This window comes from Quercus robur, chromosome 9 (assembly GCF_932294415.1).
Source record: "Quercus robur chromosome 9, dhQueRobu3.1, whole genome shotgun sequence".
Lineage (NCBI taxonomy): Eukaryota > Viridiplantae > Streptophyta > Magnoliopsida > Fagales > Fagaceae > Quercus > Quercus robur.
Window position 1 is genome coordinate 14,464,825 of NC_065542.1, and position 13,188 is coordinate 14,478,012.

Below are 13,188 nucleotides of genomic sequence, written 5' to 3' on the forward strand. Positions count from 1 at the left end.
GAGGACGGTGTCGTTTTTCAAGCGGTTTTCTTTTTTAAAGGTTTTTTTTAAAGTACAGCCTATAGTAAGCCTACACAGTGTTTGCACGGCGTCGTTTAGTATGAGCTTAGTAATTGTGTGGAATGGAAAATTGGAAATAATTTATATCTACACACTTCTTCTTTTTTTCATGATTAGAAGTTGTGATTAATTTGTGAATAAAAATTGTGTGATATTGGCCACTGTTCACATCCTCAGTAAGTTTCTCAATAAAATTTATCTTAGAATCTATTTTTAGAGAGGAGTTCATAAAGAAATATAATGGAATGGATAAATCATAAATAAATAAATGAATAACTTGTTTAATAAGGTGTATCTCAATTCTCAAGTTTGCTTTATTATTATTATTATTATTATTTTACTAATATATATATATATGAAGATTTAAATTAGCCACTTAGATCTTAAAATAAATAGCATGAAACCATTGATTTATTATACAAAAACTAACTATCAAAAGATAAGAACAAATAAAATTTACCATTCTTGTAATTTTATATCTTTGGATTTTGGATTATATTATTTCAATCGGAACATCTATTTCATTTTGTCCATAACTTTCACTATTGTGTGTTTTTATAAAGGACAAAAGAACCATATACAATATTATGTTTAACCTTTTTATTTGACTAGAATATTGTCATATTATCCATCAATTTTTTTTTTAAATCTATTATATAATTTTGTTTTAGAAATTAGAATAAATTTTATAAAAATGAACTTACAAACTTTATACATACAATTGTATTATCCATTTGAGCTAGTAGACAAAACATAATATTATTTTAAGTTTAATAAAATATATACATTTTACCATTTAACTGTTTTTTTATTCAATGTAATGGATATTAGAATTTTTTATATGTTATATTTGAAGAATAAGAATTTTACTCCAATACTTTTGCTTTTGCGCAAGTTTAGTGCTAAGAGTCTTATGCTTGCTCAGTGTTTGGAGACTAGATAGTGAGTGTCACATTGATATCCCTCCATTTCATTTTGTTTTTTTTTTGTTTTTGTTGATAATCTGTTGGCTAAGAAAAATAGAGACAAAAGGGGGAGTCTTGCCTACAAGTAGCTGCCAAACAAGGGGGAAGATTACCCGAACTAAAAAAACACAAGACACATTGGACTCAAACGCGAACTTTGCTGCTGTGTGGGCAGCATTGTTGCAACTTCTATTGACCCAAACATAAGAACAAGATAAAAAGGACCTAGCAAAGAGACAAATATCAGAAACCAGATGCTCAATGGCCCAAACAGAACTGCCAGAGCGATCCAGGGCAGCGTCAATACAGATCTTCGAGTCTCCTTTGAAAATGACATGATTCCAGCATTCTCGTCTAGATGCATACTCTTGGAGCTCATATCATTTTCTAGTGTCTACCCCAATCATAGATTATTCCGACCATTTCAATCCAACACAACACTACTCTTCTAAAATTGAAGCTTGCTTATCTTTTTACCCCAAACAGAGATTATTCTAACCATTTCAATCCAACAAAACACTACTCTTATACAAATTGAAGCTTGCTTATCATTTTTGCTAAACAAAAAAATTAAAATGGTGGCACTTTTTAAAAAAATTTCATGTCACATTACATCACGTGTATTTTTCTCACTTCTTGGTTCAGAAGCCTGGGAGTGAAAGAAGATTACAAGAATATTGGTGCCAAGAGCCTGTGTAACCTTTTTCCCTCCAACACCCTCAAATTGGGTCTCATTCATGTCACAGATTTAGTATGGTAACGGATGTTCTCGTCTCAAGAGAGAGCCCAAAGAAGGGTACGACAAGGCTAACTGAAATTTCCCTATTATCATTGCTGGGCAATTAGAGGGAAACCTCTTTTGCCAAATGTTGGATAAGGCAAAATAAACATAATTGATTTTCTATTTAAGTTTAACAAGAACTATCAAGTGAATCTACAACTTTCACTTGGTACTGCAGGCAGCGATGTGTTGGATTGGATCATAAAACGTCTCAAACTTCTGTTTGGTGAGCTTTTTCATTTGGGTTCAGTATGTTTCCTTCCCATAGCTCCATTAGCTCCTTTCTTAGCCAAGAGATCACAACAATAGGTCCTAGAGTAGAAGGTACCTACATTCACCAAAAATATGAAAGAGTGTAAGAGGTAAAAAGGAGCAATAGTGGTTCCTTTACATAAAACTAGAGTACCATCAAGAACAAGGCAAATCCACTAGTATTGTGTTGCAACAATGCTACTCAAGATGTGCTGTGGTGTGTTTCGTTTTTGGTTTTTGTTTTTCTGGGAGGGGGGAGGGTTTTGTTTTTCAGAGTTTAAAACCAAAAATATCAGTATTTAGTGTCATAAATCGAGAAGATATCTTATGAATTGGATATATACGTCCTCCCTCTCATATCATGTAATCCCCCACAGCTGTGGGGCCCACACATTGTGAGATGGAAGATACACGTACAAGCTAATTATTGCATACAATTAGACATTGCAGGAGTTGAAAACCAAAATATTAGTATTTATTGTCATAAAAGAAGACATCTTATGCATAAGATATATACATCCTCCATCTCATATTGCGTAATCCCACACAGCTGTGGGGTCCACATATTATGAGATGGTAGATAACAATATCCAATGCATAAGCTAATTATTGTATATTTGTATAAAATAAGACATTGCAGGAGACTCAAAACCATTTCCAACATTTACCACCCATAGAGGCCTATGAAGGACACCAAAAATCTCATTGACGCAAAAATCTGAACCAACAAAGCAGACCAAAGAAGCTGCTGACTTAAGTTTGTACTTGTTAATTTTATATGGATTCATATATACACAATAGACCAATAAACTGCTAAAAAGAACAGAGCAAAAAGAATTTGCATGCATAAATATTTGCAGAAGATACCAACAAACTTGACAAAGATCATAAAAAAAAAAAATTGATAAGTAACAACACACAAAAAAATGAAAATTGAAAAAGAAAAATACCAGATACAGAAGTGCAGGTTGAGGTGAGTGAGTCAAAACACCAGCAGCTAAAGCAGTTACCAGTCCAATGGCATACCCAGCAAGGGCATACCATATGTATTTGTGCCCCTTCGAAGAATTTATGTCTAAGAGATTTACTGAATCTCTGATCTTCCGATGATCAAAGCTGAGGACTAAAGCTAAAAGCATGGCAGGAATAGCCTGCCATAAGAACATGACCAAAACAAAATTAGCAAATATAGCAGAGGGCAAAATTAGCTCAAACAGAAAGGCAATACCACTTTGAAATTCTCAAAAGAAAATTGAAGCAAAATATGGGTATGAACATGTCTCTTTCTTGGCATAAGAATTATGATAGATACTGAACAATGTCATGCCCACTGTAATGGTAAAACATTTGCCTTTTGATCTTCACTTTTGTACAAGATGTTCAATATATTCATTCCATATGATAACTTCAACATTAAAGGAGAATTTAGAAAGCATAGTCATAGTTGGGCGGTACACTGTCACTATTCAGTGATAGCTTTACCATAGGGGTAGCAATTTGTCAGCTTTATTTGGTTATCTGACCCCACCACAAACAGAACAGGCATGTTTCATAGGGCTTGAAACAACTCAAGAAAAGATAGATAAACTTAATCAGGTTCAGGATGGTTTTGGAATAGACAAGCTGATTACCAAAACCAAATTAGATAAGGGTACATACTATATTAAATGCATTAGAGCAGATCTTATTTAAAAGAGTGCCCTTAACAATTTGAGGACCCTAACATCCACCATGACTATCAGTGGGCCATGTTCTGTTAACGAGCTCCTCAGAAGAGGAGTTTAAAAAAAAAATTGACAATGGAAAACCTTTTCTCATTTCTCTTTGTTTGGCATGATCAAGATATGTTTTTTTTTTTTTTTTTGGTGTCCTGTGGCCCATTCCCAAGAAAGGATAAGACTAACCATCAATGTCACTTGAAGATTCTCAATCACCAAGCCGCTGTAAGTTCTGCACTTAATCTCACTACTGAGGGACATTGAAGTTATGAAATGAATCTCCCAGCCAGAACATCTGGTTTCATTGGGGTTTTTCACATCTTTCAAAAGCACGTATATATCACAAAAGTTTTGCTGCATGTGTCACAAGCAAAAGTATATACTCGAAAAGAAGTTGTTTTCCTCCTAAGTAGTAAGCATTACTCACTGATGTCCTTCATTAGCACATCACATCCAGCTTTTCCGCATTTTCATTTGTCCAAAAATAGGTTAAGTTATTGAGTTTGGGAATAACTTCCACCAGCTGAGTTCAAGCTATTTGCAAGTTTGCTGAATACCAGTCAAGTGACCTCAAACTATGACTACCTCACTAGAAATGAGCTCAAGGCTAGCTCAAAGGGGATCCATATATAATAATCTACTGGGCATGAGGCCAAAAGCGAATTATGCAGTATAAGGTGAAGAATTGTCAGGTAAGTGGGTTATGCAATTCAAATCATGATGTTATGAGTAAATTTTGTTAAAAAAATGCTGTCCATCAGTAAAAAAAAAAAAATCAAGGATCCATATACGAAATAATTAATATCCACTTGGATCTCTAAGCTTAACAAATTTCATGTGTATGAGTATAAATTCAAGCTTGCATCTGACTAAATAATGTCAACAGTGCCAACAACATAGTTTGCATGAAGTAACAACCAAATTAGAGAGCGAATTAAAAGATAAGAGGATGTGATACATTACTACACACAAAAATAAGTGAATGCTGCCCCAATGATATCAACCTGAACCTAGAGTAGGAAGAACACAACATAATATTTTGGCACAGCACGTCTAGCAAATCATAGAACAACAGAACAAATATCAATGCCTGGTGAAGTTTTAAAACATGGATCACTTAATACTTTTTAACATCAGGAAACAAATTTTTAATAAACCAAGAGAGTGTGATAAACACATGGCTGGATCTTCCACAATGAAATTTTTTCTCTGGAAAAACAAACTAAAACTTATGGATATGCCCTAAAGTATAACTTGCCTAATAGAATAGTATGAGGGGGCTTCAATATTGTTTGGTAGTACATATACAATGATGACATTCAGCAGAAAAATTAATTGCAACAAGATACTGATTAAAATGTGACAGGGTCAAATGCAGTAGACCTCCCAAATTTGGCAAAAAATAGAAGTAATTAAAGTAATATAATATCAATTAAAAGAACAGAATGTCTACCATGTCACCTAGACCAAGCATCATGAAGTCTGAACCATTTCCTCCAGAAACTGCTCCACCCAACAAATCCCTAGGAAAAACTATCTTCACAGGCAACTCCAGCTTTTTTGTTATCAATTGCGACCCAGGTAGACTCAAACTATTAGCAACTGTATGAACAGGATTTGATGCTTGTTGTGTTGCCACTGAAACCATGACATTTGCCCCAAAAAATCTCTCGGAGAAAAACACCCAGAATATGTCATAGACAAACAAACAAACAAGGAGCATTGCACATATTTTAATGTTTGGAAGCCGCACATGGCTCACAAATGCAATACATATGGAGATGCCCAATAAATTATTCAATATCCAATGGCCAGAAACAAGCCAGGCTGCAACAGTACCTATGCACGCCAGCAATAATAAAGCTTGAATTCGTGTGAACGACTTTGAGCAGCAGCGTGACACATATGGGTCAGTCAAACAAAATTGTGACTTCAGATATGCAACGTGTGGAGATAGACAAAAGAAAAGTGATGAAACAGAGGCAATGGCTGTAAATGCAGTAAGGAGTTGTGAGACAGAAGAGAACAGGTAGAACATCAACAGCAAACTGCAAGAGCTCATTACTGGGATCATTAGTGCTTGGGACCTATCTAATGTAATGGATGCCTCAGACAAGTCACGGTTTCGCTCCATTTCTTTCTCGTAATTTAGAGCCCGAAATGCAGATCCAAATGTTACAGCTACTGCCGTCACAATGAGTGTAATGGGTGCTGGCTCCAGCAAATATAAAAGCTTCCACAAAGACTCCATGACTTACCAAATACACAGTTCCTTCTAATTTGTTATCTTAAACTAGTCTTTTTGCACAAATAAGTATCAATATAAGAAGTTAACAATTACAATTTCCGCAACCAAAGTTGCATTGGCCCTCTGATAAACACAGACCAGAGAAGTCCATGCAACCTGCAAAAAAAATCATATTAAAAGAAACATGTAAGAGTGCATGCGAATATTATCTCTCAAAAAATTAGAATTCTTGGGCAAAGAAAAAGCCATAAGAAATCTATTTTGGCATTATCCATTTCACATGAAACTCGAATATAAAAATTAAGCAAAAGGAAAACTCTCGACATTTCCATGAAAAGGGTTGATTCCAAGAGCATCTAATGCATACATGTTTTCCCAGCATTCTCACAAGTAATTTTCATGTTCTTTCTCTCTCCTTTGTTTCAGAAGTGGAAAACCACTACACTAATGCATCCTAGCAAAGCCAATTTTTCCATTCTTTCAGTTCCCTTCTCAATGACCCCAAAAAAAAAAAGTTACATTACGAACATCAAGAATAGCATATGCAAAACCTTAATGCTTTTGTCCTTTACTTCACCTAAGTAAGCTACCCCAGTATCCCAACTAAGAGGAAAGGAATCTATTCCACCAAAAATCAGCAGAAAACTTCAATCAATAAAAAACTTCACTCTTATTTAGCCCAAAGATCACTTTTTTTTCCAGCAAAATAACATTTTTTTTTAGGGTAAGTAAGAATATAACAGGAATTGAAATTCCAAATTCCAAATCTTTATTCTTGCCTAAGACCCAATATAGCAACATCCCTCCACCCAACTGAGTCTAAAATACTGAGTTGACCATTTCACTAATTCTATAGAATTAACCCCCAAAATATAAAAAAAGAATCTAACTTTATCATTTCATTTACTTTTCCTTAGTTTTCTGAGTAACCAAACAGGGAGATAATGACCCAAAATCTAAAATTTCCCATTTCTTCTTGAATCTTTTTCCCACTAATTAAACAAATTATCAGAACCCACCAAGAAAACCCAACATCTATAGCATACAAGATAAACAAAAAGAACTGATGCATGTGTGTGAGTACATATACAAAAATGGATACATAAAAAATTCTATATGTAGATGAAGATCTGAAAGAAGAAGTTATTGGAGCTGGGAAAATTAGGGTTTTTGGAGGTGGAAATTGGGGAGAGAGAAGGACTCACCTTGGACTTTGAAGAATTTGAAAAACCTGTTCTCTTTCTCTGTATTTCTCTGATCAAACCTTGGCTGGGTGCGAGTGTGGTCTTTTTTCTCGGGGGCTGAATGTAATCAAAAACTATCAAAGTATAATAATGTATAACAAAGGTCGGAGAGAGAGTATGTTTTTGCTAATTTGCCGTGTGACCCCACTAAGATTTTTTGCTAATTTGCTGTGTGACCCCACTATTTTACGTTTTATCCTCTTTCTTAAAAGAAACTCTTTTTCTTTTTCATTTTTCTTTCTTTGTTTTATGAATATCAAGAGTCTTTGAAGCTCAACTAACTTTTTTTTTTTTTCTTTCTATTTTTGTTTTATGAATTTCGAGAGTCTTTGGAGCTCGACTAAAAAATTTTAGTATTTTCAAAACCTTTAACCAAATTAAAGTCTTTTTTTTTTTTTTTTACTCCTAGTGGGGGTTTTTTTTTTTATTCTTTTTAATGCCTCAAATCATGGAGTCCACCACCGAGTATCCCATGGAGGGTGACAAGGAGCTCATTGAAATGAGGTTTTGTGTGTATGAATGTAAAAGTGGTCTTTGGGAGAAAAATATATATTAGGGGGTATTTTTTTTATTTAGAGAGGGGTAGGAAAGGTGGATTAGTCTAATTGAACAAAAGGGTAACTTATAAATTTACCCAATTTGGTCATCTCTATCACATTTAATTTATAAACTTTTTTTTTGTAATCAATTTATAGACTATTTAATTGTTGCCTTTGAGCTGTTAAAGTTTGTATAAGTCACTAGTATTTGTTTCCAAAAATAAAAATAAAATAAAAGTGATTAGCATTCCTTCCAAAATTTAAATAAAAAATTATCCACAAATGGATCATGTGGCTTCCCAAGTCCTAACAATCTCATTTTACTCTAATTTTTAGTGGGTTAAATTTTATATTTGAATATTTTGTAGACAATGTGGTTAGGCCGACAGTAGAAAGTTACATATTCATCAAAAAAAGAAGAAGAAGACAGTAGACAATTACAATAGTGAAAACAATGTATTATAAAAAAATGTTAAAACTTTTTTTTTTTGATAAACAAAAAGTTAGAACTTAGAACTATTGAAGAAATATGGTTTGTTGGAGCCCAATAAGGAATTTACTGGGCTAGCTCTGAACTGAATATACATGGGCCAATGGAATATATGTAAATTGGAATTCTGCTTTATGAAAGTGAAAGGTGATCAAGATCAAGATCTGTTCAACAACCCATGTGTGTGAGAGAGAGCCCGAGATCATCAAGCACTTGCTTTTGCTCTGTCCTTGGAAATTTGGTTGTCAGCTTCTTTGAAAACTGAAATCTCTGAGACAAGCAATAAACAGTAAATTGAGAAATATAGGACTACAACCTTTTTTTTGCCACAATTTTGATAACACAAATATGAGTAATGAAGAAAAAATGATGGATTTATGTGATAAATAGTCATTCACAGTCTACTACGATAGAGTTGTGATTCTAGAACAACTCCAATAAAATATGAGCTGTTTAGAATGCATATGGTTGTGGCGAAAGAAAATTAACGAAAGCAATACAAAAACAATGATATTAGACCCTTATATGCTTTGTCAAGAGCCTTTATTATACTATTAAGTTATAAAATTAGCCTCATCACACATGCTTCACGCGTGCGATGAGGTATTTTGTAGCCAAACAAAAAAAAAATCTATGTTTTTATTTTATATATAATTTTTATTTTGAGAATCTAATTTATAAGTGGATAAAAAAATTTGAAATCTACAGGAGAGTGACCATATTTTTTAGGCAATATTTTAGTGAGAGTTAGAGTTGTATTTTTACCTGATTGTCCTTTTGTTTTGTCTCTATTTAAATATAGGGATTTTTTGGCATTTTTGAACCAAAAAAATGAGGATCCCAAATAGGGGAAGCCCCTTAAATAATACTCATATAAATACATCAATTTTTCTCACAATTACTAAGATGGTAAAATTCTAAACAATAGATAATAAAGTAGTGTGAGTGGTTTATCCATATAAAAATCTTTTTTTTTTTTTTGGCTAGTTCGTCCATGTGAAAATCAATAACTTGACTAATAGGTTGTGAAAAATATTGTATTTTAGCTTCAAATATTAATTGAGCTAGGACTTAGTAAAATTTTAAAAGGAAAACAAATTATTTATCAAAAAAAGAAAATAGAAAGCAAACAATGTTGTTAGACAGTACATTATTATGTCGTCAAAAAATAACACATAGGCAATTTTTAACACATCCAAAATCAAGTCAATTTAAGTCTCATATAGGCAAAACAAAGCATTATTCAGTAGCTTCAATTGCTGGTCTAGACTCAAAAAGTTAATACATTAGTTTTGAAAGTGATAACGAGTTACATTATTGCTTATGCGAAAGAATTCGTGGTCCAATGGATTTTCTAAGTATATACGAAACCACCAAAAGAGGCATTGTTCACACCAACAAAAACTTTTTTTTTTTAGGAAATCCATTTAGGATTCATTTTATTTTAATTATTTAATTATTATTTGTTTTATTTTTATAATAATAAAAGTGATGGAAAAAGACTCACCCAGTCCTCTCTCTCTTTCTCTCTCTCTATAGACACGTATTAACTTATTTGTTAAATAGATGACTTTCAGTTAATAGATACTCCTTGATAAAAGGAGTTATAAATAGGAAACCAATTGAACGAGTATATATATATTTTTGGCTAGATACTCGTCGAATGATAGATAATTTGGGAATATGAAGGTTGTAGGTTAATCAAAGAATGTTGTAAATTTTTGTTGTGTTCATAGCTTTGCTATAAAGCCTTGAAAAGAAACTTGTATTCTCCATCAAATTGTTTCTAAGGAGGAGAAGGCTATGGACTAGAAGAATTCATTCATATCTTATAGTTTTGCAATAGGATTTTCGCCACAAATCACTTGAACAACAACAACTCGAGGTATGCTTTATTTATTTTTAGACTTTTTACACATTCATTATCTTAAAGAAATACAAAACAATTATATCCATTCATTTCATTTCCATTTATTTCCTCTTCTATCAAAATGTACAATTAGATCCTCGGTTAAATTTTGGAAATACTCACAAAAGGGGGTTTGAAAAAAATTAAATAAATTGAGATTTTCTCTTGAATTGGCAAAATTAGTATCCACACGTTAGTGATAGCCTTCAGTATTAACAAAATTCTTTTATAGCCAGGTTTCACAATTTTCTTTTTTGGAATCATGCTTAATTTGTGATAGCCAAGAGTCCTATCATAAATTAAGATACATGAGGGTTGTCTGTTCTGGTAAATTGGCAATCTAATCCAACACAATGCAAAATTACTTTGATTTAGTTTTCTAGTTTATATCTTTTTTTCTTCTTCTCTTCTGCCACCTTTATAGCCCATTTAGAGTAGAGAAACCAGTGGAAGTGAAAGGAATTGATTTTTTTTTTTTTTAATCTTCATTCCATGTCCTTGGTTGGCCTTTGTTTTCAAATGAGATGAGAGAGAATAGAATAATTAGAAAGGAATACTCATTCCTCTTTTTCCTCTCAAAAGTCCGATTTCTCGTTTCCGAAATTGAGTGGAATTAGATTAAATGAAATAGAATATAATGAAAGTTTGACCCTCTCTTATTATTTGCTCACTTTACCTAACGACATTTCATCATTTTTTTTTTACTCTTTAACCTTTTTTTTTTTTTTTTTTTTTATCTGAGTCTTGTTTTCTCACTCTAAACGAGCTATACTTTAAGTCATTATCATGATTGGAATTTTGTTGGAACTTTTATCTTTTTGCTTTTTATCCTAAAATAATAATAATTAGTGTACGTTTGGCATGGCTTAATTTTGCCAGCTTATTTTACAATTCAGTTTATTTTTTGTACTATTAATGGGTCCTACTGTATTTTTTTGTACTATTTATGGGCCCCACTGTAATATTTCAGCTAATTTTTACATTTATTTACAATACACTTTCAGCAAAAAAAATTTAGTTTCAACAAAATAAGCCAAAACAAACCCTTATTGTTATTATTACTAATTATATAGAAATAACAATAACAACAAAATCATTCATTCCCATTTATTATGAAGGTACTCCCAAAGGGTCTTGCTTTGTTCCATTTTTTTTTTCCATTTTTATTTGATAGATGAGAAATAAGAGATTTGAAGCCTAGACATTATTGTTCAAAATACCAAAAGATGTCAGTTGTGTTACAAGGCTCTTAACTACTCATTTATTTAAAACATCCAATTAAGATAGATTAGTTCTATCATATTTTTTTTTTCCATTTCTTTGTAATTTACTCATTTCATTTTATTCTATTCATTTACAAACTCCCAAACAAAGCCTTGAAAGGGGGTTGGGGGAAATTCTTTCCCTATCTCTTTCAATAGAGGAGTAACATGCCTCAACAATTTTGTACCCATACATCCATCTTTCCAGGTTTAAATAACTACCACTTAATTATAGGCATTCAAAATTAATCTAGATTAACATTCAAAATATGTATTTTAGATTCATGAATTATCTTTTGTTATCTAACTTACCTTAATCTAAAAAAAAAAGAGTAGGTTATTCTTTGAGTTTATTTTATTTTTTGACATATCTAGTCTGACCCCCTTGAAAAAAAGTCATAGCTCCGTTATTGAAGGTTCGATTGATCAAGTTTCTTACGAGAAAACTAAAATTGTCAAACATAAACTTTTGTTGGATTATCGTTTAAATATCAACCAATCGAATTACTAACAAAAATATAACAAGTGCATTTTTTACTTGCTTTTATATGTATTTTTTTCACACTATTGCTTTTTTAAAGAGATTAATAATTATCTTATTCCACCTTAAAAATAGGATCAAACATGTATTTCAACCTACTTGGATATACAAAATATCCAACAGTTGAGTTGGATTATAGATTTCTCAATATGAAAAACTTGGGTTTGATTGAACCATATCCGAAAACAAATCCAATAGAAACCTTGCACACCTTGGTAACAATTTTGCATTTTTGGATCTCAAAAGTACACGCCATAATAAATTGCTGATAAATGCTTAGGCAATACTCTTTCCAATTCTTAAACCTGCCCGTTACGCATGAATTTTCCATTCAATTCAACTTAGCGACCTACCAATACCATCAACGGTTTTGACCATGTTTGATATGGAAATAAATCTAATGCATTCAATTGTCTAATTTAAGAAATAAAAATCTCTTATTGTTACACTTTTTTTTTTTACGCTCTCTCAACCATAATTTATTACATAATTTTTTTTCTTAACTTATAAAACAATCAAATATGATTAGAATAAGAAAAAAAAATCATACACAAATAGAATTATAATTTTTTTTTTGAGCTCTAAATAGAATTATAATTGAAGAAATATAAATTAATACATACGATTTCTATTCTATTATAAGTTTCTATTTATTTCATTTACTTTGATGCTAAGAATTTAATGTTGGGTAGGATTGGTGAAAGCTTTATTTAACTTTAATTTCTCCACCGCCTATCATTATCATCAACAACCATCGTTAGGCTGTGGTGGTCCCATTCGCTTTCTAATAGTTAGGCATCTTTAACCTTTTTTTTTTTTTTTGAGAATGAACTTTTTTCTAACTTATTTGTTAAAAAAAAAAAAGAAATCTATTATTAAATTTTTTTTTTATTTGGTAAAAAGTGAGGAACAAATTAGATTTTAATATCTAAGCAAAAAAAAAAAAAAAAATTGCATAATAAAAGCTAGATTGCTAAACAGACAGTTACCGAATTTGTTTTATTAGCACAATAAACCATAAATTAAAACACATTCTTAATTTCTTATTAGGCATTTACTATTCCGATTTAACTTTCCCAAAAATTTTCCTCAAAAAAAAAAAAAAAAAAAAAACTTTCCCAAAAATGAACAGAAAAGTTTCACTGCTTTTATAATGTCTTGTTCAGTTGTTCTTTTCAC

At 31.8% G+C, this 13,188-nt stretch overlaps 1 protein-coding gene across 1 annotated transcript; it reads right to left on the minus strand.

The window, feature by feature from the left end:
* Positions 1–1,833: 1,833 nt before the first annotated feature.
* Positions 1,834–7,389, minus strand: LOC126698515 (signal peptide peptidase-like 1). The gene is made up of 4 exons (XM_050395804.1): positions 7,230–7,389; positions 5,230–6,180; positions 3,009–3,209; positions 1,834–2,134 (listed from the first exon to the last, which is right to left on the minus strand). Exons 2-4 carry the CDS (start codon positions 6,025–6,027, stop codon positions 2,018–2,020), a joined length of 1,116 nt encoding a protein of 371 aa, XP_050251761.1. The 5' UTR covers positions 6,028–6,180; positions 7,230–7,389; the 3' UTR covers positions 1,834–2,017.
* Between the last annotated feature and the right edge of the window lie 5,799 nt (positions 7,390–13,188).